At 31.8% G+C, this 27,679-nt stretch overlaps 4 protein-coding genes across 5 annotated transcripts in view; 2 read left to right on the top strand and 2 right to left on the bottom strand.

Annotated features, from left to right (window-relative positions):
- Positions 1 to 3,247, top strand: part of LOC108911862 (protein THEM6-like) — a 6,923-nt gene extending 3,676 nt beyond the window's left edge. Inside the window, exons 2-3 of the mRNA XM_018716921.2 lie at positions 1,456 to 1,670; positions 1,729 to 3,247. Coding sequence (XP_018572437.1) covers positions 1,456 to 1,670; positions 1,729 to 1,965 — 452 coding nt within the window. The 3' untranslated portion in view covers positions 1,966 to 3,247. The remainder of the gene's footprint in view (positions 1 to 1,455; positions 1,671 to 1,728) is intronic.
- Positions 3,248 to 5,610: 2,363 nt separating this feature from the next.
- Positions 5,611 to 15,831, bottom strand: LOC108911872 (serine/threonine/tyrosine-interacting protein-like). Of its 2 annotated transcripts, XM_018716934.1 has the most exons (4): positions 15,649 to 15,831; positions 14,604 to 15,034; positions 9,608 to 9,923; positions 5,611 to 6,073 (listed from the first exon to the last, which is right to left on the bottom strand). In XM_018716934.1, exons 1-3 carry the CDS (start codon positions 15,685 to 15,687, stop codon positions 9,626 to 9,628), a joined length of 768 nt encoding a protein of 255 aa, XP_018572450.1. In that variant the 5' UTR covers positions 15,688 to 15,831; the 3' UTR covers positions 5,611 to 6,073; positions 9,608 to 9,625. The 2 variants fall into 2 exon arrangements, with proteins under 2 accessions (XP_018572450.1, XP_018572449.1); XM_018716933.1 differs by having other exon boundaries at positions 5,611 to 9,923.
- A 1,228-nt stretch (positions 15,832 to 17,059) lies between these two features.
- Positions 17,060 to 20,380, bottom strand: LOC108911865 (ribonuclease H2 subunit A). Its single transcript, XM_018716925.1, has 3 exons — positions 19,809 to 20,380; positions 19,241 to 19,753; positions 17,060 to 17,398 (listed from the first exon to the last, which is right to left on the bottom strand). Exons 1-3 carry the CDS (start codon positions 19,993 to 19,995, stop codon positions 17,136 to 17,138), a joined length of 963 nt encoding a protein of 320 aa, XP_018572441.1. The 5' UTR covers positions 19,996 to 20,380; the 3' UTR covers positions 17,060 to 17,135.
- Positions 20,381 to 21,652: 1,272 nt separating this feature from the next.
- On the top strand, positions 21,653 to 24,645 carry LOC108911866 (N-alpha-acetyltransferase 20). The gene is made up of 5 exons (XM_018716926.1): positions 21,653 to 21,805; positions 21,860 to 21,975; positions 22,025 to 22,154; positions 22,428 to 22,564; positions 24,405 to 24,645. The coding sequence occupies exons 1-5, from the start codon at positions 21,753 to 21,755 to the stop codon at positions 24,488 to 24,490; spliced, it is 522 nt and encodes a 173-aa protein (XP_018572442.1). The 5' UTR covers positions 21,653 to 21,752; the 3' UTR covers positions 24,491 to 24,645.
- The last annotated feature ends 3,034 nt before the right edge of the window (positions 24,646 to 27,679 follow it).

Below are 27,679 nucleotides of genomic sequence, written 5' to 3'. Positions count from 1 at the left end.
ACTTAGTCAGTGAGAACTATTTGAAATATGGATGAATCAAGTGAAACAGACGTCATTTATTTTATATTTTGTACAAATGTTTATATTTGTTTATGTGTATAGGCATGCTTAAATAAAAGGGTTTAGGTATACCTACAGATATTTACTTTGTCAAGATATCATTTTGTATCCTTATTTCTGCTGTATAATTTATTATTATTAAAAGGATATATGTAATATTGACCATGCGTAGAAGAAATTATAACTTTATATTATTTTTCAGTAATGTTATTACCATTTCAAGATTCATAATCATAACTAACTTTTTTCTAATTATCAGTTCGTCATTGTTACCGTATTCATGATGGTCTCAACGTTAGAAAATTTTCATTTCAGAAGCGTATTATTTGAACAATATAAAATGTGTAGCTTTTTTTTAATGCTTCTGATATTGTTTTATTTGTACGATGAATGGCAAAATTCGTAATCCATATTAGAAACTTTTTTCAGTGGCTTCTCAAAAAGAAAGAAATTCTTAGTAAAAGTTGCCGCATCCCCAAACTAGAAGAGCATATTTATTTTTTTTAATATACAATGTAACTTTTTTTAGTTCGAATTAAGTCATTCACAATACAAATAAAAATATCACAAAGGAGTATTAGAGATATTTAAAAAAATACACTATTTATACTATTTCAAAAACGCTTTTGAAATGAAAATGATCTAAAGTTGAGAGCATTATGAGAACAATATGGTAAAAAATTATTATGTTACTCAAACATTTCTGAAAATATACTGAAACGTAAAACAAAAATATCGAGGGCATAAATGGAACATAAAAAGAATGTTACTGAAACCAATTTTTTGAAACGTTTCATTGGAAACGTATTTTGGGGAGGACATCTTGGGCTTCTAGAACGTTACCAAAACGTTGCATGGATTTTGTATGAAACGTTTCAAGAAAAATGGAAACGTTTCTGAAACATGTCAGAAACTGAAAAATGTTTAGTGGGTAAGAAAATGAATTGCATAGCAAATATGCGCTACTCCTACTCCGTCTTTCAATGCTGCGCGACGGTAACCATGACCACCGTTGTAAACACTTTACCGATGTTGAGACTGCACCTTTCAAATTTAACAATTCCTTTTTAATGAGTTTCTTAAGGCTCATCTATTTAATTATGTAGAGATAACATTGTAAACTAAATTGCAAGCTAAATTTTTTTACCATGAAAATTCTTAGGGGAGGCGGCGACCTATAGCTCCCACCGCAGCAGCCACCACTGCCAAAAACTAAGGAAAGATCTAATATTAGTTCATTTCTGAGCTATTACCATAGATAGTTTTATTTTCTTACAACTTCATCATCTCCTAACTTCTAAACCATAATGAAAATCGAGATATTAACTTTAAGATGTTTAAATATTCAACCTGTGTAGTTTTTTTCACACCAATCGACCTTTTGTCTCCTTTAAGGCGTTTGTACCTCACAAGATCTGGACATATTCTTCAAACACATGAACAACGCCAGGTACGTGAGAGATTTGGACTTTGCTAGGTTTCATTTCTATGAACGAACAGGCCTTTACGACGAAATTACCAAAGCCAAGGGTCACGTGCTACAAACTGCGTCCAACATCCGTTACAGAAGAACCATTCCACTGTTCAACACCTATAAAGTAACTACAAAGGTATATCTAATAATGTTAAGTTTTTCCTTCTATGACTTATTAAACTGCCTACTTTCAGATCGTGTACTGGGAGGAAAAAACCCTTTACATAGAACAGCAATTCATCACCTTAAGCGACGGCTTCATCAGAGCCATAGTTTTGAGCAAACAAGGCACCATTGGGCTAAATGTACCGGAAATTATGGCGAAGTTGACGGGGAAGCATATCTCGTATCGTCCTACGCCTCCTGATGAGTTGCAGGACTGGCTAAATTCTATGGAAAAATCCAGCGCTAGATTACGCAAAAAGGACTGAAGTTGCTATATTTTAACAAAGGTTTGAGGGATATGGATAAATATGGGATAACAAGATGTTATATACATACATCAGCTATATTTCTACTGTAGAAATGATTATTGCAATATCAGTAAAAGAAGATTGTCAATATTTGTATTAGAAGTTGTGGAAAAGCTTTCTATTGAATTCACTTATTTTTTTTATGGAAGAAATAATGAGTCACTGTTTTTGTTACTATTAAAACTATACATGCACATGTACTTAATGTTTCATGTGCGTGTATTGTTATTTTTCATCAATACTGAGGGCGTTTGTCGATGTCAGATATTTCACATTTTCAACCCACAATGATTGTTAAAAATTTATTATTCCATAGTTCTACAATAAAACAAACATTGTTAATGCATTGTACATTAAACGTTTTATTCAAATACTTTTCCAACCAATATTAAAAAACTCGATAAAAAATTAACTAATCTGCTAACGGTCTAGCGTCCCTCGTATCATATTTATTTATTGAATGATTTTAGCGAACTTTTCCTGTTATACAGGCGGTACACAAATAGATAAGTACCATTAGGATTCTTTTAGGGCAAAAATTCATGTGGTTTTTCATTAACACAGCGCTCAATTTCCCCTTGAAGGCGTGGGTGGCCATGGGCTTATTCATAAACATTAAACTTCAAAATACCCCAAAGAAATAGTCTCATAGCGTTAAATCGCATAATCCGGGTAGGCAATAATTCTGATGATCGAAACGAAAAATGACACGACCAGGAAATGACTTAGTAATTGAATTGTTTCTCGGGCAATACGGCATGTAGCACCGTCTTGTTGAAACCATGTGTGTCGTCTATACATCCGTATCTTGCAATTTAGGCACAAAAAACTAAATTATCATGTGGCGATAGCGCACCAATAACAGTTACTGCCTGACCAGCATCATTTTCCAAGCAAGAATAGTCTAAATTCGCACCAAAGAGTAACACGTTTTGGATGCATTTGTTTCTCAGCAATCACTCGTGGATGCACAATTCGATTAACGAACTCATGAAGATGAAAATGAGCCTCATCACTGAAAACCAACATCCACTTGTTCCATAATCTGTAGAGTGTAGAGCATATCCGAAATGTCCAATTCCTGACAACGGTGCCGAACTGAGAACTGATATTCCTGGACTCTCACGAACTGCTTCGATGTTTTGTGTTAAACGACTTGTTCAAGGACGGCCAGAGTGTTAAAGATCACTAATTGATCCAGTTTCCCTGAAATTTTCAATTAATCCCTTCACAGTTGATAAAGTTAAATCACTATTCCGACCATATTGTGTACGAAAATTGCGAACTGTAGCTACTAAACCTTCATTATTCTTAAAATATTTCTCAACAATGAAAACGCGTCGTTTTTTTCGTCTAGTGCTCCAATTTTAATAACCCTGAACTGTCAGCTGTATTTTTTTTCGTTGGCAACACTTTATCGCACAAATGGCGCAAAATTCAAATCTTGCATGAATTTGGGGACACCCGATATAACTCGATTTTCATCAATCTAGAAATTGACCTTGTTTTAAAGACTGTTGGAATATTAAAGATAACAATCTAGCAAAGATAAAACTAAATGTCTTTAGGAGTACAAGGATACTATTTTCCACCAAAGAAATCTAACAGATGTCACAAAATTTTTTAATGGATGCGTCGTATTTCCAAATAATCAATTTACTTTTTACACCTTTTAAAAATCTGTACATAAGGTGAAATGAATTGCATTACTTTTAAAAAGATAATTTGCAGAGCGTCTTTTTTAAAATCCAAGAATTTAATTCACCTTCGGTTAAACTGGAATGTGTAAACCAATTTTGTTACTGTCGTCATTTTGCAAATTTAAACTTTTACTGTCTTCCGCCTATGGCTAGTGCTGATTAAAAAACTGTCTACTCGCTTCTAAGGAAACACCAGTGAAAATGTTAAGTGACACACCTTGTAGAATCAATTTTGTCACGAAATATCTCTTAGTATGTTGTCTGATATGATGAACTGATATTTAATTCGAATACCTACCTGCTTAGGTAACATAAACCAAATTTTAAGGGTTTTCGTAATATTGCCTTGACTGAAAACTTTGGTTCTTCATATTGCAAGGACAAAAAGAACAACAACAGTCTAGAAAAACTTAGTCTAATTCACAGAAAAAACATTTTTACAAAAGTATAAAAATAGTATTTTTACACAGAAGTATCTATTCTTACAGTAGGCACGACATATGTACAAATTTTTCCTTAAAACTAACCAACATTTAAAATAAATCGATACAAATTTACAATCCGCGATTAAATTGCAACTGTACAAGTTTATAGAATAATCCTTAATACTTACAAGCGATTACTTAAAAACAATAAATAAAAATATTTTTTGAGATACATCATTTGTTTTTTAATTTGGAAGTAATATATCTAGCCTAGGAGTGGCCAAACTGCGGCAGGCGTGCTCCATGTGGCCCATAAATATACTGGCTCACCCAAATATGGGAAATTACTTCTCAATAACTGAAAATATCGAAATAGCTAGCATGTTGATTTTTTTTTTGAAAGACCATGAATTATGATTGTAGTTTGTTTCTTGGTGTTTAAGTTTCTGCTGGAGAACATGGAGAAAATTGATTTCCTCAAGAATCGATAATATCAAAAAATTGAACACACAAAGAAAATGTCTTTCAAATAACGTGCCACTTGACTACATTTTTTTTTAAAATTAATTTTGCAGGATCATTGATGTACATTAGGGTGGCCCAAAAAAAACGAAAATTTTTGTTTGTGCCTCTTGTGAAAATATGTTAGTTTATCATGTTTTAAGAATCCCCTCAAAAAATCAGCTCAAAAAAAATTTTATTAGAGGTCGCTCAAGATTTTTAAAAAATTCCAAAATCGTCAAAAATTTAATTTTTTTAAAATTTTTTTTTCTCGTTATTTTATCATTTTGTAGGTTGAAAAAAATCGCGATTCTGAAAATTTCAAATCTATATTTTAATTTCTAAAGGTCACTCATAATTATTTTAACTTTCAAAGTAGTGTACCTGTTTTCGAGCGACATCTAAAAAATAAATTATCAACGAATTAATAATTTTTTTTATTGGATTTGATGAACAAAAGAATAGAAATAAATCAAGACATTTAAATTTTAAAGAATTATGAAATTATTAATATTTCATAGTGCGGTAGTAAATTTTGCCTTGAGAAATTTTTTAATTGTCTCGTGATTTATTTCTATTCTTTTGTTCATCAAATTCAATAAAAAAAATTATTAGTTCATTGATATTTATTTTTAAAGGTCGCTCAAAAACATTTTAGGTACACTACTTTTAAAGTTAAAATAATTATGAGTGACCTTAAGAAATTAAAATATCGATTTGAAATTTCCAGAATCGAGATTTTTTTCAACCTAGAAAATGATAAAATAACGAGACAAAAAATTGAAATAAAAATTCAAATTTTGACGAATTTGGAAATATTTAAAAATCTTGAGCGACCTCTAAAAAAATTTTTTTTGAGCAGATTTTTTGAGGGGGCTCTTAAAACATGACAAACTAACATATTTTCACAACACACGAAAAAAAATATTTGTTTTTTTGGGCCACCCTAATGTATGTAAAATTATAAATTGTCTATTCTTTTTTTTTAACTGAGAAAAATAAATGAACGCAAGAAAAAAATAGTCGATCATAAAAAAATATTGAAGACAATAATATTATGGAAATACTGAGGACACTTTGAGAGATGTAAAAGAATGTGGTGATATATAAGTCATAGACATAGGATTTGCAATTTTTAGGAAATTATAATTATAAAACATGCACCTTTTAAATCTATTAAAAAAAATAATTAAACTTTTTTTTTACTTATGCCGATGGCATAATGGAACAACCACATGTTACAAATAGGAAAATTTTAGGTTTGGTCCACCAGAAAATTTTATTTAGGCCTCTGCTCGCAATGTTTGGACACCCCTGGGTTTACTGATTTTTTTTAAAACAAACAGGTAGATACATATTTTCCTAAATTTAAATTTATAAGTTATCAAGAGGGGTGGATATAATTGCATCACTGTAAAATTGCAGTCATGTTCAGAAAATCTGAAAATAGTGAGATATTAGATTATATAAAACAAAAAAATGTCCCAATAAGAAAACATGAGCTTTCCAGTACCGCCAACAAACTTAAAATGTTTCTGGTTGTCCAATTCTTAACACTCACCAATTCGGAATTTACAGATAATTCTAAATCAATATAATTATTGTGGAACTTTTAAATTTGTTCTAAAGAAACGTTAGAAATTTTTGAACCAACTATTGATGAAGTTCAAAGTTTCCAGTGCCGTGCAGAAGTGTATTTTTAAATCATTTTCGAACAGCCCTTTTCGATTTTTTTTACATTTGTAAACTACGTTTAAAAAAAAATTACATATAAAAATCAATGTTAGTTTGTTTCTTATAGATTCGAATACCACTCGATCAAATGGGCTCAGTTGATTTTATTTGGAAAATACTTTTTCAAATATCATTAAAAAAAATAGCCTGTAACTTTTTTTTTGCAATTTGCATATCGTCATTTCTTTTTTACTCAAGATTAAATCTTTTCAGATTTACTGTTGATGTTGACATTTAATCAGGTGAACAAGGAATGAAGAGAAATCTTGGGAGACCAAAAATTGGAAAAATATCTTCTAACAGAACCATACTCTTCGCGACATTATACAGAGTGTCCCAGAAATAAATGACAATATTTTAATACTGCATTTTACTTATCTAGAGCTATAAGATTTTTCTAATAATTTCTTATAGAAAATCTTGGATTTTAAGATAACTAGGAAAATTGAAATTTCCACATAAGTGGAAATGCTTGGTTAAATTAATAATAAAAAAAGGAATCACAAATAATTCATACAACATTAGCTTTAAGTCATAGAAAACTTTTAGCTTTATTTTAATTTAATGGGTAGAAAATAATAGTTAAAAGAGAACTTTAATGATGAACAAAGCTTCAAAAATGACACAAATGAGTGTTTTATAAAGAAAAGAAAGTTTCTATTGAAAAGGAAAATGAAATGGATAACATTCCTGTAAGAACACAGTTTCAATTTCAATAGTTCCGAGTAAAAAAATAATAATAAATAAATAATAACAATGAAAATCCCCAATTTAGTCAATTTTAAGGTTTAAGGGGAAATATACAAATAAAAGAAAATGTTTTCTTCAAATTTTTTTTACCGCTCATCTTACGAATATTGTGTGCAAATTTCATTTAGAAATTTCAGTAATTGCGAGTTATGGGCAATTTACCGGAATGCATTAGATTTTAATGTGGGAACAAACGCTGATCAACATTGGGACATCGAAGATGCAGAACGCATGCATACCGCCAAAGTAGAAACTCACAACATGACCTGTGAAGGGAGGATTGAACGAAGACAGGCACGGATCACTGCCAGTGCTGCGGAGGGTCTACTATATGGTCTGGGAGTTGCAGATTAACAGCCAAGTAAAAACAAAAACTTTACTCAATGTACTTAATATACCGGGTGTCCCATTTTAATTGATACTCGTAAATATCTCATCAGAGAAGCCACCAATCGAAAAATGGCCTAAAGTAAAAATTGTTCAGTTCACTGGGGGAAACCAGCTGCTTACCTAGGATTTGACCTTGACCTCGCCTTGAAGGTCAACTTTGGAATTTTAAATGGGATCCTCTATTTTTAACCTTGGAAATTGACTCAGCAGAAAATTTTACATCCTGATGTGATCATAACTTTGACCTTGAGGTCAAGGTCAGGTTACAACGAGTTTAAATGATTCGTCACCCTTGCAGCAGCCTCGGAATAAGATGTTGACCTCCAGAATCGATGGGATTTACATCAAGGTACTCAATCGCGACCCTGGATTCATCCTTGACCTTCACTTTGTCAAGGTCATTTGAAGGTCGACTGTAACAATTGTAGGAAAAAATAATGCTACGAACGAGTGAGGGAAGACTGATAAAAATATCTTGTTACTCAACGAAGGTATAACTTAGTTTGAGAATTGAAAAAAGAGATATCTGAGTACGTTACAAAGTAAAACTGACTGACGGTGAAAAATTTAAAAAAATAAAAATATCACACTACTATTTGTGAGCCATTGAATTATGTTGAAATTACGTTAGTATTCTGGATTTAAATCTTCACCAGATCTTCAAATGAACTTTTTATTTGATCCCTTACTTTGCAGCATACTTGGATACAAATTTGCCGTTTTCCCAAGATCTGATCTAAGAAATACACGGCCTGGCAGAAAAGAAAACAAAGTGAACCTTCAAATTCAATCCAGAACATCTTTCGCAACATTTGTAGAGGTGAAGGTCCATTTTTATAGTCGATCTTCAAATGACCTTGACAAAGTGGAGGTCAAGGACGAATCGAAGGTCGTGATTGAGTACCTTGATGTAAATCCCATTGACTCTGGAGGTCAACAACTTATTCCGAGATTGCTTCAAGGATGACCAATCATTTAAACCCGTTGTAACCTCGACCTTGACCTTTCAAAGTTGTGATCACATCCGGATGTAAAATTTTCTGTTGAATCCATTTTCAAGGTTAAAAATAGGGGATCCCATTTAAAATTTCGAAGTTGACCTTCTGTTGATCTGCAAGGTGAGGTCAAGGTCAAATCCTAGGTAAGCATCTGGTTTCCTGCAGTGAACTGAACAAATTTTCCTTTAGGTCATTTTTTGATTGGCGGCTTCTCTGACGAGATATTTATATGTATCAAATTAAAATGGAACACCCAGTATATTAAGTAAATTATTGTTTTTTACAAGTCAATTTTCCAAAAAAAATATTCTACAAATTTGGAATATGAAGAATATCGTGTATAAACGTTTTCTTGATATTCCAAGAACTGTAAAAACGTAAAACGTTGTCATGTGATCAAGTTCCCAAGCGCATCAATTCTCTGCCAAACATCAAACGTGATTATCTCGAAACATACTGCTCAAGAACAGTTCCAAAAATATTTGGAAACTGGCTCGAAGGATTGCTTTCAAAATTTTACACAATATTTTCTACTTCGGATCATAGGTTTCTTTTTTCATTTAATTTATTTTTTTTATAAAGCCAGATTGGAAATTAAGGTTGAAAAACGAATGCAAATTTCAGTCGACCTCCATTGCTTTTTTTTAATCCTACATTGCGAAGGGCAATCTTTTTGAAATTTTTGTTTCAATTCAACCAACTAACTGCATGTAATCTTGGGAACCACACACTGTGCGAGCAAGCGACATTTTTTATGCTGGCCATTACAGCACCGTTTCCAGTCGAGACATATTTATAAAGAAACTTGTCAACATACTTTCAAATAAAACAAACCTGGATAAAATCGAACCGAGTGTTAAGATTCACCTATTCTTTCCGCTGTATACCCGGATGTTCCCTCTTAATTCATATTTAACATACCTCAACTTATCGTATTCTCTCAATTTTAATCATGACTTTCAATAATGCTTTCTCAAAACCGGCTTGTAGAAAAGTATCTAGGAATTAGTACAGCATCTTTACATACCATCATGTTCTATATAAATACTTACATATTCAATAATTTTCATTCCTTACAACTATATAAACAAATCCAATATACCTTTTAACGTTAAATTTCCTAACTTCGCTTTAACAGCCATAACCTGTACAAATGGTTGGAGAATTCTGCATCTGATTGTGGACACTCCTGATTATTGTTGTCCAAATCCGGACTGGGAGGCCTCTGGATAACATTATAATCCACCGTTTCCGTCAACTGTTCGCATTTACGTTTTTGCCTGCAGTCGCTGGACGATTCTCCGTTGGCCAGAATCTGACGGGCTTTGTAAATCGGCTCGTATTCTACCAACTGAGCACGGAAACCCTCGTTAGGGTTCACTGAAGCACGTTTCTCTTTGACGTATTCTAGCGCTTCACTAAAATAAATTAAAAATAATCACAATCAATATAGCAAACTTCAAGCAAAAAATTCCTTGGAAAAATTTTCCAAATTGTGAAAATGTAAGCTCTATATCAGTTTCTATTTCCCAAAGATTACCATTTCCTAAATTCTTTGTCAGAATCTCTCGTATGAATATTTAGTGGTCATCACAAAATTTGCATCAAATGGCAACATTTTCATAGACTTTAGAAAAAAAACTTGTTGCAATACCACATGGAACAAACTAGTGTTGTAAAGGAGAGAATGTTTTTGATGTGTGCTAGAGAATATCGGCGAATGCAAGGTCACGAAAAAATTATACTGTGCAAACATTATTTTTGGGAACACAAAATGAAAATTTTCTTCTGAATTTACTCAAATTTCCTACTACCCGAGCAAGATGCTGCACTTTATGAACTACTATTTTTTAATAGATATTGCTTTTGTCAATTTGGAAAAATATGATACAGCAGGGCCTTGATAATCCGTACCCCAGCTAGTCCGAACGCTTCTATAATCCGAACGACCCCCCTTACCCCTGTGCAACCGCCGTTTCTCACAGTTTCTGTCTTGCCAGTGCCATGCAGTGCGTTTTTTGTTTGGAATGGGCAGATGAAGTCGACATTTCTATTCCGGAAAAAATGCTGTTACGTAAATTAAGGGATAAAGCATTTTCTATGTCGCTAAATACTACTCGTCAAAGCACTGGAATTCTTTAAAAAAGTGTGATTAATAGCATTGTATCTAACATACATCTAACGTACATACTTAAATAAATACATTATATTGTAAAATATTTTTGTTTTATTTCGAAAAATCCCTTTCAAAATGTCTACATACTATAATCCGAACGCTTCGTGAATCCGAACAGGGTATACATTTTCGGTGTTCGGATTATCGAGGCCCTGTTGTACATTTAAGAGCATGTTTAAGAAAATTAGGAGAATTTTTTTAACATAGATTATCTGAATACAAAAATTAAAGTTTACAATCATAAAAAATACATTTATTGTAAACGTTTAGACGATCACTAACTTATAATGGGTTGGGGAATAAGAAATGTCAATTTTTTCAAATTTCAAAATTCACATGAAAATTCAAAAGAGAACCTATTGTGTATTTAGTCGCTTCATAAAGATTTAATTTTTGTGAAATTTCACAAATTCAAAATGGAATCTCCAGTTGGGAAAATTGATTATTTTCAGCACTTGCTTCTTTTTGTTTTTAATCGAGATGGGGAAAACGCTACATCTGCATGGAAAATTTGTGCCGTATATGGTGACGATACGATGAATGAATGGTTTTCGAGTTTTATAAATGATTTCAACCATAAAGACATGAATCATTCCGGACACACTTGAATTTGATGAAGAGCATTTGAATCAACTCTTTTACGAAAATCCAAGACAATCAACAAGTGGATAGAATCACAAGATGGATTGTGATCACAAAACAGTAGTAAATCACCTGCATTTGATGGGAAAAGTTTAAAAACTTGGCACTTGGTAAATACTTCACGTTTTTAACAAAAACAAAAAGAATAAACACACCGGTTTGCTCTATTGTCATAACATGTGCTCATAACGAACGTTTTCTTGTATTATAACTGGTGATGAAAAATGGTGTCTGTATGTGAACTTGAAACGGCAGAAAGAATAGTTAAAATCCAAAAAACAACCAATTCCGCGAACAAGACCAGAACTTCATCCTTGAAAGATGTTATGTGTCTGGTAAAATTGGAAAGGGTTGTCTATTATGAACTCTTACCAAACAATCAAATCGTCAATGCAGAACTTAATGTCCAACAACTATAACGACTTGACGAGCGATAAGACTTTTTTTTGCAATATGACAATGCATAATAACATATCTCCAATATGATCAAAATGGTCATTCGGAAGTTGAATTAAGAAGATCTGCCCCACTGAAGAGGTGTCGAGAAATTTGTTGAATGTTGGGAGGTCGGAGACTACATCACCAATTAGCCTATTGATAATTGTAGAATTAAAAATATCTTAAATTTGAAGAAAAAATGGAAAATTGGACATTAACCCTATATGTATACTCAATACATTAAAAAAAAGCATACGACAGTACCCATATAGCAGTTAAACCCATATAGCAGTTAATTAAGAATTGTGATTGGCAAATATTATTCTGACTAATTTAAAAGCCAACATCTTTACTTAAGGAGGTTCGATACATCTCTTGCGGGGCAGGCGGTACGGGAGGGAAGCCTATGCTTATACACGGTAGTTTCGTTGTAGTACCAACCTTACATAAACTAATTTGAGCGAACTAAATATAATATATACGAATGAAATTTATACAACACATATTAGCTTGCATATATTTTTTGTGTTTAATGCACGGCAATTAACTTTTTATTTGAATAAAAGTGTATATTTATTCATTAAGAGCTTGTAAAATTATGGATAAAATCTGGCATCATTGCCACTGCCATGGCGTGGTGGTAAAAGTTGGGTCAACCGTCATTACTGTCAACTGTGCTTTGCGCGTATTCCGTAAACATGAATAAACATCCAATATACAAAGGAAAAGTAATACTGAAAAGCAATATAAAATGCGTATGAGACAGAATGTGGATTGATGAGAAAAAAGTGAAAAAAAGCTCAGTGTATGATGGTGCTAGTGATATGTCGCCTTGTCAAATTGAAGATTATGACAGAACATCTATACTGTTCGTTTTGCAACGAAATCCTTTCAATTTTTGTTTCAAATTGCTATTATATTGCATTAGATCATGAAAAATTTATTTAATATTAATTACTACTACATATGTTTTCGACTAGAATAATTATATAGTCTATAATCGAGCTATTCAAATATAGCGCGTCAGTCGAAGCGTTAAATACAGCGTACAGTGTTGCCATATTTCCTTTTATTGGATCAGATGTTTGTTCAAATTTGTCAAAGTGTTATATATTTATTCCATTATCTCAATAATTACATTGTAAGTGCATATTTTTATTGTTTTAAAATGTTTAGTAATATTTAATTCTTTAATTAGAATTTTATTTTTCCCCATCCTAACCATTTTTAAGAGCAATATTCACGTTTGATTAAAGTTTTTTCCCAACTCCCATAAGAGCATGTGTATAAGAGCATAATTTTTAATATAATTTTTCAAAAAAACTGTATTGGCAATCGTTCTGATATTTTTACTCAAGCCAGTTGGCATATTTATTAACAGGTTTCAATGATTTTGAAAACTTTACCATTTTTTTTTCGGTATCGAACCTCCTTAAATCGGTCTGTATGAATTTAAACTATTTTAATGTGGCAGCACCTTGCAACAGTGATTACGATTGGAATTTATAAAATTTCATGAAAATTAAGGAAATTACCTGATATTTAACCAACATTTCCAGATCTATGAAATTCCCTAAAATATGCAGGTTTTCCCAATTGGTAGGTATACACCCTGAATTAATTGCCATTTCCACGAAAAGAATAAGGATATCAGAAACATTTAGATATATGGTGGTTTCAACTGGAAAAAAACTGCGCCATTTTGTGAACAATTGAAATGATAAACAGATTTCAGATACAACTTTTAGTTTTTGAGATATTATGATTGTTTTTTTATATCAGAGTTCACTGATGTGTCATTTGCTGCGGTTTAATTATGTCAGATACACCTCAGACACCGTCAGCAGTTTTTTTTTAAATTATTTTTAAGTAAGGATTAACTGAACTGTAAAAATGGTTAAAATACCTTACTTTGATGTTTTAAAGTTTAATTTTCATTTTTTAAAATTAAGGACCTTAGAATTGTACATGTTTCTAAAATACCTATATATTCCAAGTGAATGAGAGGGTCTTATCCAAAAATGAAGTTGATGGTAAATCGAAAAAGAAATGTTGAATGACAAAACTGACATTTCTAAGAAAGTACACAAAATTTCTTGATCAAAACCTTTTTTAAATAACTGAACAGTAATTCCAGACAATGACTTTATTTGGTTACGTTGAAAACTATGGGAGTTAGCCTAACTTTTGAAATAATTTCCTTCTTTTCTTCAAAACTAAATATTAAGAAGCTTATTTTATACTTTGGAAACGATACACTCAGGTATGTATTTAAAGCATTTATATTTAAATTTGAGCTGTTACAGATTTCCATTTACCTTCATATTTTGTCCACAATCTGTCTGGCTGCAGTGTATGGTGCAAAATTTTATACTCGATTTTTTTTCACTAATCTATAAAAACTACTTTTTTACAATAAAAAAATATCTAAAGTGTCTTACATGGTAATCATGTCACTGCACTACTTCCATGTATTTTCATTGATTTTGAACTCCCTGAATATCGAAAATTAAATGTTTGTAAAAATTTTTTTTTCTAAATTTGTAATGTAAAATCTGTTATTAAAGTTTGGTCAAACATTTTATATACACCCTCTATGTATGTGTAATATTAGCTTGATGGTGCCCCTTAAAAAAATAAAAAATTCTGTAAAATCTAGAGGAAAAGTTACCATGAAGAAGCATTCTTTTTACTTTGGCCTCTGATGACAACACAAAATAGAAAATAATCCCCTAATGGTGAAATTTTTCTAATTTTAACTTATATGTAAAAACGATTTCTGAATCCCCATGATATATCTCAATCTGACAATTTCACTTAATATAGCAACCTGTCGCCTTACCTGCTACTTAAACCAAACTTTTCCATAATATATGCCAAAACCAAAGTGGCACTTCTAGAATTGCCATTGTTCCCATGGACAAGCACTTTGCAATTGTTGGAAAGAGCTTCGTCTATAAATTGTCGCACTTTCGGAAAAAATCTTATAATATTTTCGGTAGCATTATCTGCTATGTTCAGTGTAAGATAAGTAAAATTTGGGTCACTAATTTGAGGCTTGATAAAATGTGCCTCTACATCTTGTCGTACACAAACTATATATCTGATCCCATTCTCCAAGAGGCAGTGTTTCTGAGCAGCCATAAATGATCCTAGATATACGCCAGGGATGATTTCTTGCATAATTCTGTGAGAAATAAATTCACAGGCAATATCCGGTGCATAGACTGACACTTGTTGGTAAACAGTGTTCATGTCAGTGACTCCGTTAGCCTTAAAAAAAAGGATTATGTGTATAACTACCTACTGCAGTATAGTATGCCATTATATTTGTTAAACAAGAAATAATATTTCTATTTACAAATAAATCTAAAGGACTTTATCTGCAACACAAACATAAGAAATTTATTAAATATTAGTTATATGCCGACAAATATTACTTCTACTGAGGCTTATTAGCTAGATTTATTTTGTACTAGGAACTAAGAATGGATGTAACAACAATCATACATGTGTATGTACCTACCTACAAAGAATTACCTGACTACTTCAGCTAAGTATGTTTTTTTTTATTTAATAATGTAATGGTAAAAAATAATCAGAAATCCACTATCTTATTATATTACAATTATTAATTTACAAGAAAATTATTAAATTTAGTGAAAGAACCACTATTTAAAAGAATTCTCCTAAGGATAATACAAATTTCATAGAAAATAAGGTTAGGTTTTTGCAACTAACCCGCCAGTGTTATATATACTTGACAATTAGGGCAACTTTGCGAATTTTAATAAATATATCCGAATTTATAATTCTCAGACACTTTTTGCAGATTGTATTAATTAAGAGTTCTATAGCTAAAAACAGAAAAATAAAAATTTACTAACCTCATCTTGTGGGTAATTCGGAGCACTGACATCAATCATTTTCAAGTGACCAAATCAAACTATAGGCTATCACTAACTTGTTTCATATAGAATAATCCACAAAATTACCAGAAAAACTGGTAGATTGCAAGTAAAATATCAAATTTTTACTCTTCAAAACGAGTCCCGAGTCTAATGCCAAAACCACTTGCATAAAAATGTCAAATGAAGAAGAGAAAGCTTTTGAAGGACACGGCACAAGTGATAACGTAAAGGTGTCTACGCATGAAACAAACGCAAACAGCGTTAAAAGCAACCTCGAATGAGCTTGTTTGCTTTGGTGCACAGTATGCAAAATTAAATTTACGTAAATAGTTAAATAGTCTAGATTTATATTTATACTAATTTTTTAAAGTATTTATAATAATTGTAAAACTAAAGGCACTAAAGTTTATTTTATATTAGTATAATACATGCGAAAATATAGTGTTTCGTTAAATGATATTGTATAATTTTATTGCAAGCAGGTTTTAAGTATACAGGCTGATTCACAACTTATACAAAAAATTTTTGGAATAGATGCGTCATGGAAAATGGAGTCAATATAGTAAAAAAAATTTTTTGTAAAATCCTTAATTTCCGAGAAAAAGGATTATTGAAGTTGTAGTATTTAAAACCAGTACATAACTGGACTACTGTAGTCCCTAGCGTCATTCGCGTTGTGTGCTGTCTTTCCACGTGGCCCCAGGCGATTCCAAATACTGAAATCCGATTTTATTATTTTTTTGCGATAGTGTTTACATTACTATTTCAAGTGTCAAAAACGGCTTATGTGTAGCAACTCGGAGTTGATGGATATCGCTTTAATCTATGGTGAAGCAAGGCAACATTATTTGTGTTATGGTGAAGTTTAGTATTTGTTATGCTGAAGTATGTATGTTATGGTGAAGCAAGACAACATTTGTGTTTACAAGTCAGTGGACAAAATTTTGAATAGTTGTTGTAACGTCAGGTACCTATATCAAATTATTTTAGTAAATAAAACCACAAATAATTTTATTAATTAATAATAATAGCGATAAAAGTAGTTGAATTTGCCGATATAAAATAGGTGTTCTAAAATTTTATTTCTTTCTTTAGGAAAGAAATTCTTTCAATTTTTTGTCCGTTCATGTTTTACATGCTTTGCTTTGCGCAGTATCAGTTTTTACAGTTGCCAGTTTCCAGTGCCGTGCAGAAGTGTATTTTTAAATCATTTTCGAACTGCCTTTTTGACTTTTTTTTTATACAAAATTGTATTTGTACGTCCCCTGTCCATACAATTTTTTTTTTTTTTTGATAAGTTCTTAATATATATGTAAGAATGTCAAGATTAGTTGCAGATTATTTCAGTCACCACATTGTATCCATGATCAAATGAAACTATTAACACTGACAGAAAAATTAAAACATTTTTATTGGGAAAAATATTTATAGTTCACATGATAAAACTTAACTCTAACTAATAATTAAAATTCCACTTTTCTACTAAGAAATCGTTGAGTAAAAAATTCATGCTGTTTTTTCATAACAGGTTTACTAGAAGTCATCTTGAAGAATGAAGATATTGAAGTGCTAGCAGGTGAAGACTTTTCCTCAACGTCTTCCCATTCTACATGATAAGCTGTCTCTTCAAGCGCATTAACTGCCGTAGACCAGCTAAACCTCACTAGTTGTGGGAAGCCAAAAACTGGATCGCAGTAATCCACCAAAAATTTTTTAGTCACTTGGTCTACAAAGAGGTATTTCAAAATATCAAAGTTGAGTAATTGAATTGAACATGATATAATCAAACGTTATTTCATAAAAAAAAAATTGTCAATATTTCGAGCTTTTAGAGAAAAAATTTTGCAAATATCCATTTATTATACAGTGCTAATCAAAAATTTTCATATAAATGTAGGTCGTAAAGAGCTTCGTTTTAGAAATATGGGGCACTGAAAATTACAAAAAAAAAATACAATTTCTAAAATATGTCTGAAAACTTTTGATAGATTTTGATTTTATTTAGAGAACAAGCTGATTTCTATATAGGTACTTTAAAATAAGCTCATCATTACAGTTGAACAAATTGAATATAACTTTAAAACTATACTCCGCGGTCGAAATTATAGAGTGATTTATCGCTAGCTTTTGGACTAGTAAGGGGGATGAAGCGTGCCGGGAACGAAAATTCATTGGCGTGTCTGCGTAAAAGGCAACAAGATATAGAAAATAATGAAAAAAGATAATAAAACATAACATCTAATATTTTTTTACGGTTTGCGGTAACAGGCACTTTGATCCATTTTAATTATTGCAGCATTTTAAAACGTCCCAATTGTGTTTTTTTAATTTATAAATTAATTATAGCCATGGAATTAGACCCCTCGTCTGCGCTTATGCTATGACGTTTCTCAGGATGGGTTAAATCAAGTCCGTTTACACCCGCACTAAAAAAGCATTTCTCTATTCCCTACCAAGTACAAAAGACAGAGATAGAATATAAATCGACGTTCAGTGTAACTCGGTCTCTAGACGATTATAGATTCTATCGATGTGCGTATCGAGCGGCACAAAGATAAATAATATTGAACCGTATAAAAATCATTTTATATTTTATACGCATTATAGTAATAGTGTTTGGTTGGACTATAGCTCTTGGGTACCTGGCATATCTCCGTCAAAAATGAATATAAAAATCTGAAATTTTAGGGGTGTACTCTAGATGGGGAGACCTAAGAGCGCACGTAATTTCAACTCACCCCTTCCACCCTAGGGGGTGCGGAGGGGGTAAGGGGTGGTTTTTTTAGACGTACACTATTTATTTTGCGATTTTCGGATTCTACACGTAAAACTACCCTCGGACACGCGTTCTTGCGGGTTCGTCTAAAAACCACCCCTCACCCCCTCCGCACCTGCTAGGGTGGAAGAGGCGAGTTGAAATTATGTTCGCTCTTAGGTCTCCCCGAGACCTCAAATTTCAAATTTGTATATTCATTTTTGACGGAGATTTGCCCAGGTACCCAATAACTATAGTCATCAAAAAAACGACAAAGTCCATACGAGGTGGATTTTGGTTTTTTTTGCTAATTCGCCAATAATGCATTTCCGGGGGTAGTTTTACACGTAGAATCCGAAAATCGCAAAATAAGGGTAAGTCCCAAAAAAACCACCCCTCACCCCCTAGGGTGGAAGGGGTGAGTTGAAATTACGTGCGCTCTTAGGTTTCCCCATCTAGAGTACACCCCTAAAATTTAAGATTTTTAAGTACTACTTTAAGTTTCTTTATTATCATAAGTTTTTGATAATTTTTATTTCAATTTTTATCTTTAATTTTTTTTAAGTACGTATTGTGATATACAAAGACTAAATTTTCTTGTTCTAGAAATTTCCCATTTTTTATTTGTGGGTTGAAACTAAATTGCTAATAAACAGCGTACTTGCTTATAAACAGTCAGTAGTACGTAGTACGTATATAATTATTATATAATTATTATAATAGTGTTTTTATATTATGTCTTAGTCACTCTATAATTACGACCGTGGAGTATAGTGATAAATTGTTACAAACATAAATTTACATAAACATTACCTCCTGGATATCCACTGCCAAATTCTTTACAAGTAACATCTAATCCTTCTTGAAAATTCCACACTTGTAAAGCATGATCCCTGGTAACTTTAGCACAAATACTAGCCGCAGATACTATTGGATAAGTCGAATCAGCCTTTTTTGCTACTGTTATGTTATACTTGGGAAAAATGCCTTTTAAATATTCTTGATATTTCTCTGGTTTACCTACAGTGTCTACAAATATGTGTTCAATTTTAACACCACAGTTTATTGCTGCTTTTATTAGACCAACTGCAGAATCCATTGACACTTGATTTAAAGAATATTTTGATCTACTTAACATACTATTACATATATAATTTGGAGCTATAACTTCTACTGCCCAACCTATTTTCTTAGAAGATTGGCATATATTCGAGAAAATAACATCTCTCTTTTTTTCAGTTAATACTTTTGAATCAGCACATTCTAAAGTTTCTAAAATCATTTGTTCATTTATCGGACAAAATGCTGTACCATATACCATTGGACCTAGAATTGACAAGAATTTATGTACAATATTATTAGTTCTTTAGTAAGATAATACCTAAAACAGGACCCCTGCCAGCTTCGTCTATTCCTAATATACATGGAAATTCTTTACATACATCAGGAATATTTGATATATAAAACACATTTTGTGAGTTGTCTTCTTGCTTTAAAAAACTATTTAAAGATTCCAATGAATTAATTTCTACAGTTTTTGATGATCCGCTAGCGTTATTAGTTTCCATTTTCCTTATTTCTTACACAAAATATAAACAACAGAAATCCATTAGATTTGAGGTTTTTTTGGTTAGGTTAAATTTCTAGATTACTCGTATATTAGAAAAGTTAAATTGGCGCCAAGAAACCAAAGTACCTAGGCGCATTTTTATGTAGCCGCAGAGATGCTGAAAAAAGTTACCCCTATAGACTTCTAAGTATATAGTCTGTGGTCACCCTCATTAGTCATTATATTAGGCTTTTTTCGCGATGGATATTGGTGAATATCTGACTTGTAGTTACTACAGTGGTTCTATACTTGTATAAAGTCACTATAGTAGATACTATTTCTATCTCTTTTGACCTCAGTTGTCATATGGTAGTTTAAATTTCTTCATTCACTCATAGTACTACACATACTACAACATACGACTTCACTCGCGAAAAAAAGTCTGTTCTTTCGTATCTGTGCTCGAGACGTTGAGAGGTTGAGACCACAGACCACCTAGACTGGCTTATAGAGCGACTTTGGTGAAAACACTTTGGAGCCTGATTTGGAGCCCAGCGCTCAGTCGTGTCCTAGCATTTGACGTGTACGCATCGCTGTGATTTCGATAATTAGACGTTTTATCATGGGCAAGTGTATTGTAAAACATTGTATAAATAAAAGTGATCGAAATTAATTAAATATTTTTTTCAATTAAAAAATTCAGTATTCTTACAGTAAATTAATTTTTATTAAAGATCATGGTTGTTTGACGTATCCATCGAGATGTCGTAGTAATATGCTGAGAAACATAAAAATTAATAAAATTTTTAAATAATGATGAAAGCAGGACACTTAGGCTACAGAAAAATAAAATCGTGTATCATGTATTAAAATTCTTTCTGAATGTGAACATATTTGAAAATTTGCATGAACATCAATTTGATAATTTGCTTAACAATTGTAATCATTTAATAGAACCTGTAAGGGCTGAATGTGAAAAGTATATCGATGTACGAATTAATCATGAAGTCAAATTATTTAATTCGGTAAAATCTACGAAAAGACAAATATTAAATAAATTAATATTATTTAGAGGATAATAAATATATTTAAATTATTTTGTAGTTTTATTTAATATGACACTAAAATATACTATTTTCTGAATTACAAACGTCAAATTTAATATTTGTTATGCAATATAATATTTAATATGTAATAAAAATATTACTTAATGCGGATCTGCTTAAAGATGCGCGCGATCAGATTGCCTTCCACACTCCACTTCCCCGGATTTTGCATTCACTGGTACCCGTGCATTGGAATTAGATACGGCCAGTCTAGGTGGTTTGTGGTTGAGACGCTCTACAAATTTTGGCTTACTTGAAACAAATGATAAATTTATAAATTCATGTTTAATTTTTTTTCTTTACTAATCTATGAAATCTCCATTACAGAAAGTAACAATTAGTTAACCAGAGATCGAAAAACCGGCCCTTAGTCAAACAATTGGCTTAACGGCCTTTAGCCTTTAGTAACTCTGTTAAAACCTGCCTAATATTCCCTATCATCTAATTGGTCTGACCAACGAAATATTTGTCCGCTGAACGACTTTGACCGGTCCGACCATTCGCTGAACACAGCCTATATTTATGCGATTGTACCATGTTCTGAAGAAGAAGAAGTTCTCATTCTGTTATCTTAGTCCATGTTAGTCATCTGTCAAAATTCTGTTAAAGTTCTATTTTTAGGTTATTTTCAGTCCGGAAAAATAAACAAAATATTAAAACAAATCCCAATATGACAACATTAAGACCTTTTACTTGTGATGATATGTATAAATTCAATAACGTGTAATTATTAAAATAGGTAGATTATCTTAAATACAGATGTACTTTTTGTTTCAGAAATCTTGATCCCCTAACAGAAACTTATGGAATATCTTTTTACATGCAGTATTTAGCACATTGGCCAGAGTATTTTCAAGTAGCGGAGTCCCCAAGTGGAGAAATCATGGGATACAGTATGTAAGTGAAATGCCTATTTTTATTTGCCTAATGATTGATTTCTAGTTATGGGAAAAGCAGAAGGTATAGGTGAAAATTGGCATGGTCACGTTACAGCATTGACTGTATCACCGGATTTCCGGAGATTGGGATTGGCTGCAACACTTATGAGTTTCTTAGAGGACATTTCAGAAAAGTATTTGCCTACTTCATATACTTAAAAATTTTATAGAAGAATGTCATAGATCTTTATAAAAAGGCTATTCAAAATTATCCCTTCAGTATGTGTCGGCAATTAAGGGTTATAGGTTGTTGCAGTTTTGCTCATTAGAGATCTATGAAGTTAAGTTTGAAATTAATGAAACTTCGTAATTTGCTACGAAATAAAGAAAACAATTATATTGTTGGTCTTACTAAATTTAAAAATTTTGCAGGAAAGCAGGAATAAGATAATTTTATTTTTTTTTAGAAAGCGAGCATATTTTGTGGATCTGTTTGTTAGAGTTAGTAATAAGGTTGCTATTAATATGTATAAGAACTTAGGCTATATAGTATATCGGACCGTTCTGGAATATTACTCTGGCGATCCCGATGAAGATGCATATGGTGAGTAATTTTATGTTACAAAAATATGGTAACTAGTGTGTATAATTTACAGTACTACAAAAGACAGATTGATTTGCATAAATTTCTCTTTTCTGAAGTTAAATAATGGAGAATTAATTCTAGCAAAATATATTTAAATATATTAAAAATACACAGTCTAGTATAAAAAAAAGTAGGTGAAGATGTTAACCACACATTCTTTAGAGAAAAATAATAAAGTTTTTCTTATATGTATTATTTTCTACAAATATTTCTGAGTTGTCTTCTTCCATAGTGAAAATAAAGTAACCTCACACTGGACTTAAAATAATGCCATGAATATCGACTGGTACCTAAAAGCCGCTTTACAGTCTGCAATTCTTTCTGCAAGCTGCAAGTCTCTGCACGTAGGCATGCGCACTGAGCAGCAGCGTATTGCCAAAGTTGTCTTGATAAACGGGCTAGTGTGGTGTGCATCGGTTTGAAAGGTATTGCAAGTGAAAAGTCTTGCTGCAAGTCATTGCAGAAAGAATTGCGGACTGTAAAGCGGCTTTAGACTGTACAGCCAACGTGGACAATTACGTGATACTAATAGACAACATTCTGTTGGCGTAAGTACCCGCACAGCTAGAGCCACTTTAAAATGTAAATTAGTACAAACAGTGCTTGTCGTGCCTGACTCAAGAGGGAACCAGTCAGTGTGACTGTATACTCATTTATTGCACTAAGTTTCAAACTAGGTTGGATCCGCCAGGCTGCACTAGCTTGGCGAGACCAGCCTCAGTGAAATGTGGCCTTTACCGTTAAAGTTTAAAAGATTGTTTTACTTTCAATTTTTTTTTTTTTTTTCATCCTTATAAATTTTGATGTAGGGCTTGGCTTTTGAGATATTACAACTTCTTATAATGATATGGATTTTTTGTTAGTGCTACATTTATGCTTGGCATTCTTAAAAAAATAGTGTGTTTTGAAATGTCTATCTAAGAATTTTGGTTAAACTTTCTCTCAATTTAGGGAATCTGGTTTCACTATTATAAATTCAATTATCGATATATCTACCACTTCCTCAAATGTATGTTTGGACTTTTTCAATAAGAGAGAATCCAATACTCGGGAAAATTTGTAGTTTTAAACCTTCTGGAATTTGTTTTCATAATTGTTAAAAAAAAATCCGAATGAAATTTATTTGGTAAAAATGTGTTTACAAGCTTACTTAGTTCATAGTTTAAAAAAAAATGAGAGATGTCTCCTAAAGTAAACTAAATTCTAAATTAAAATGTTACTAGAGAAAAATAAAAGAAAAATAAACTATATATTTGGACCATAGAAATATGCAGAAGAGCAGTGTGGTCAATGGGTACTGCCATCCCCCTTCCTCTGTGCACGCTTCAATTTTTTTTATTAAAATTACATAAAAAAATGTGAACATAAGATAAAAAGTAAAAGTAAAATTACACTTGAATGTCTTAAAAAGCAACAGTTATTAATAAAAATATTTGATAATTGTAATTTTGACACCCTGTATCTAAAAAAAGAAACATATATGAAAAATGGCATAAGAAAAGTTATTATTTTTGTACAAAGAATCTGTGGTTAATGGCTTGACTTACTTTTTTTATAATAACCTGTATATTATTAAATACATATATATATATATATATATATATATAACGGGTGTCTCGCTTAAAAGTGGAACAAGTCTGTAACTCGTCTACCGTTCGGCCGATTTGAGTAAACTTTTTTTTGTTGGACACAGCTTCAAAAAATCTNATGTTCAGTTGCTTCAGTTATATATATATATATATATACTTACTCCTTTTTATAATTATTTCTTTCACAATATAATACATATTTTTTTTAGATATGAGAAAGGCATGTTCCCGAGATATTAATCAAAGATCTGTGATACCACTTACACACCCTGTTAGACCGGAAGACGTGGACTAAAAAGTTTTCAGTTATGAAGACAATTTTTATACTTTTATGTAACATTTTTGTTACAGCAAATATATATTTCAGATTTCATCAATTTATTACAATCAGAATACCTAAGTCTTGTATATGAAGATTGAAGAATATTAAAGTGAATCAATAAGTTTAATTTTATGTCTATTGCTTACTTTAAGAATAGTTTAGTAAAAATTTTGTAAATAAGTATTTTATTGTAAACTTCTAAAAATTAAGGTTGCCAACTGTTCTTTATGACTCTTGGGGACGATTTTGATAAAAAAAAGTGGCATGATAATTTTAAATAGTATTTATTCAATTTAAATAAAAGATACCTAATATTTTTCTGATGTAAAAATATAAAAAAATCTGAAGCTCTTTTTTTCTAACCAGAAATATCTTACACTGAGAAAATATGCAATAACTTTGGCCTACACCACGGTTTTTGAATATTGGTTTTAAGATATGTATGACACGATAGTTAAAAATTAAGAAGCTACGGTGTAATGTGGGTTGCTTGATTAAATACATACAAATACAATGTAAAAGCACAGCTTATAGAACAATCAGTTGAACTTCTAGGCAGACCACATACAGGGTCAGAAAGTCCCCATGGTTCATCGGCCGTTACGTGAGAGCGATAAAGTAAGTCATAGAAATCCGTGCGATAGAGAAAGATGGCTATAATGAAGGCGTCTAATAGTCACCGCCCATTTCGCCCTTCCACAAATAAGAAGTGCATATCTGTTATATAACAAAAGCTTCACCTGTCCAGTAGCTACAAGCTATTTCCGAAAACCCATTCCTCACGACGACTACCCCCCGGGAGGCTAGACAAGCCGGCGAAGAAAGAAAACTCAAGACACGAAGAGCGCCCTCTACCGGCGGGGGCCAGCCAGGGCAGGAGGAGGTCCCGCAAAGCGCCTACACCGGCCATGCTTGTGGTCGATGGACAGGGCCCACCTTCACGAGGCTGCCAGATTATCGAGACCACGTTTAACGCCAAAAATAACGGCGCGAACAAAAGCTTTGTTTTGTTCTGAAAACAAGAACTATAAAACTAATTCATTATCGACAGAACTGTATGCATTAAACTGTATTCTGAACTAAGTACATAATTCAGAATTCAAAAACGAAAACGCCAATCAGTCGCCGCAACAATGTTTTCTGCTCTCGGTCGCACTAAGTGACGTCACAATATGTTCTTAATCACATGCCAAAATTTAAATTTTACATATAATTGTAAACATCTATAAATTAATGTGTAGATTTTAGACTAAAAATGTGTGCAGTTCTAAAAGAAATTATATTTTCATGCCGGTTGTCCACCTTGAAAGAGTGTTTGAAACTATTTCAACTACAAGGGCAGATATTTATTTTCTTATATAACATTATAATAGTTTAGTTATATATTTTCTCGTGGTTGACCGAAAATATTAATTAAATTTGACACTAAATCTATTCTGTTTGGGAATTACTGCTTTTGCACTTGTTTGTATTTCGTGTTTTTCCCATCAATTTGTCACAATGACTTAAAAATTCACTTATTCACGTATATTCTACACAACAATATAATCTATTATTAGGAACTTTAATAGGTAGCTAATTTTGTTCCAATGATTATCATTTTTCTTTTTATCTGATGGTGGCATAATAGCCGTTCTGATCTACTTCATGTTCTACAAGAATTTCTATTAAAAAAAATTCGATGACGTCGACACGTGTAAACAGTTGAACGTGGAAGAGGCGGGAATACATAAATAAAGCTTCTTTTTAAACTGCAAAATAGAGGAGAAAACGTTATGGAAATAATCAATTTATATCTTTTATTCCGGATTACGAAAATTTGAGAAAAACAACATTTTTTAAATTTATCTTTGAAGGTATTTGTCGTACAGTGAAAAAACTGGGCTAATGGTTCATACCATATAATAATCTGCTGAATTCTAATACATGTACGTTAACCAGATACGTAATCATATTAAAAGAATTTTAGAAATTTGACACCGCTAGATATCTGCAAATTCAATCATTGGTTATAACAAATGACATTTAAAAAAACTGCTTGTTTTATTATCATTATTTCAAGGAATCTAAAACCAATCAGGAACTACCTAATACCTACATACTTAGAAATACGATTTTAAATAAAAAAATTTAATAAATCATTGGCGTAGATATTTTGCATATTGTTGCGAGTTGTTCCAGTTATTTTCGATTTATTGTTTCGCTTGGTAATAGTAATGAAACTTAAGGAGAAGTAATAATATTAAATAAAATGAGAAATACATTTTTCTTAAAAAATGTCGAACTTTCTGAGGTCCTTATCCATACATATTAATTTCCAGAATAGCTAGTTAGCATATTTATATAGCCCATGAGAGATAGTTTAGAAAATATAAAATATTTTTCATATTTTAAGAGACATGCAGGGTATCTCAGGATTTTTTTTTGGTTTAACCGTCCAAATTTAAATTTTAAAATTAGTCCTGAAAACCCTGTACATTTAATAACAAATTCAGTGATAAATAAAAAAACCTAAACTGCGAAGATGACCCTATTTTAACGGCAAAAAATGTAGGTCAATGCTTAAGAGGCTTTGCGCTTGAGTACCATTTTGGGAGTGATAAACTGTACTCTGTCAAGGCATTTGACTTTGTATCATTAATAATTCTTCTAATTTCTACCCAGTCGGTTTATAAACAGTAAATCATTATAGAAAAGATTTTTATTAAATTTACGGCTTTAATATTGTGTGCACTTATCATTTGTATCGGTTACACAAAGAATGTTCAGTTGCTTCAGTTTTTTTTGAATCGTTAATGGCTTTGAGTAGTTGTATGTAGTATCGTAAATACTAGATATAAAATACATTTAATATATTAAATTCGTTCGAATGATGAATGGTTTTCAGTTACCCATGGGTCTGAATATAACATATTTCACAGAATTATTAAAACTTATTGAAAATAAACGTGCAGAACATTTATTTTCCAACGCACTGGACTTTTTACAAGAACTAATCATGCGACTTATTAATATAAGTTTATAATTTCTCATAGAACTGTCGAAACAGATCAGTTTTCATTGCGAGGAAATACATATTTTTTACACTTATCGTATGTGGGTTAGTACCTACAAGTAGGGCAGAAATTTTAGATGGAATGGACATGAAATGACAAACATTTT

The sequence above is a fragment of the Anoplophora glabripennis genome, unplaced genomic scaffold (genome assembly GCF_000390285.2).
Source record: "Anoplophora glabripennis isolate ALB-LARVAE unplaced genomic scaffold, Agla_2.0 scaffold522, whole genome shotgun sequence".
Taxonomy (NCBI): domain Eukaryota; kingdom Metazoa; phylum Arthropoda; class Insecta; order Coleoptera; family Cerambycidae; genus Anoplophora; species Anoplophora glabripennis.
The sequence above is the reverse complement of the archived record's forward strand: the minus strand, read 5'-3'. Positions and strand labels throughout refer to the sequence as shown.

Coding starts and splice junctions, on each gene's coding strand:
- LOC108911872 (XM_018716933.1), bottom strand. CDS start 15,687: ATGATTGATGTCAGTGCTCCGAATTACCCACAAGATGAG. Junction 15,035..15,648: donor CGAATTACCCACAAGATGAG/GTTAGTAAATTT, acceptor CTTTTTTTTAAG/GCTAACGGAGTCACTGACAT. Junction 9,924..14,603: donor AAGTTTGGTTTAAGTAGCAG/GTAAGGCGACAG, acceptor AATTTATTTTAG/TGAAGCGCTAGAATACGTCA.
- LOC108911865 (XM_018716925.1), bottom strand. CDS start 19,995: ATGGAAACTAATAACGCTAGCGGATCATCAAAAACTGTAGAAATTAAT. Junction 19,754..19,808: donor TGGCAGGGGTCCTGTTTTAG/GTATTATCTTAC, acceptor TGTCAATTCTAG/GTCCAATGGTATATGGTACA. Junction 17,399..19,240: donor TGGCAGTGGATATCCAGGAG/GTAATGTTTATG, acceptor ACCTCTTTGTAG/ACCAAGTGACTAAAAAATTT.
- LOC108911866 (XM_018716926.1), top strand. CDS start 21,753: ATGACAACATTAAGACCTTTTACTTGTGATGATATGTATAAATTCAAT. Junction 21,976..22,024: donor TGGAGAAATCATGGGATACA/GTATGTAAGTGA, acceptor ATTGATTTCTAG/TTATGGGAAAAGCAGAAGGT. Junction 22,565..24,404: donor TCCCGATGAAGATGCATATG/GTGAGTAATTTT, acceptor TATTTTTTTTAG/ATATGAGAAAGGCATGTTCC.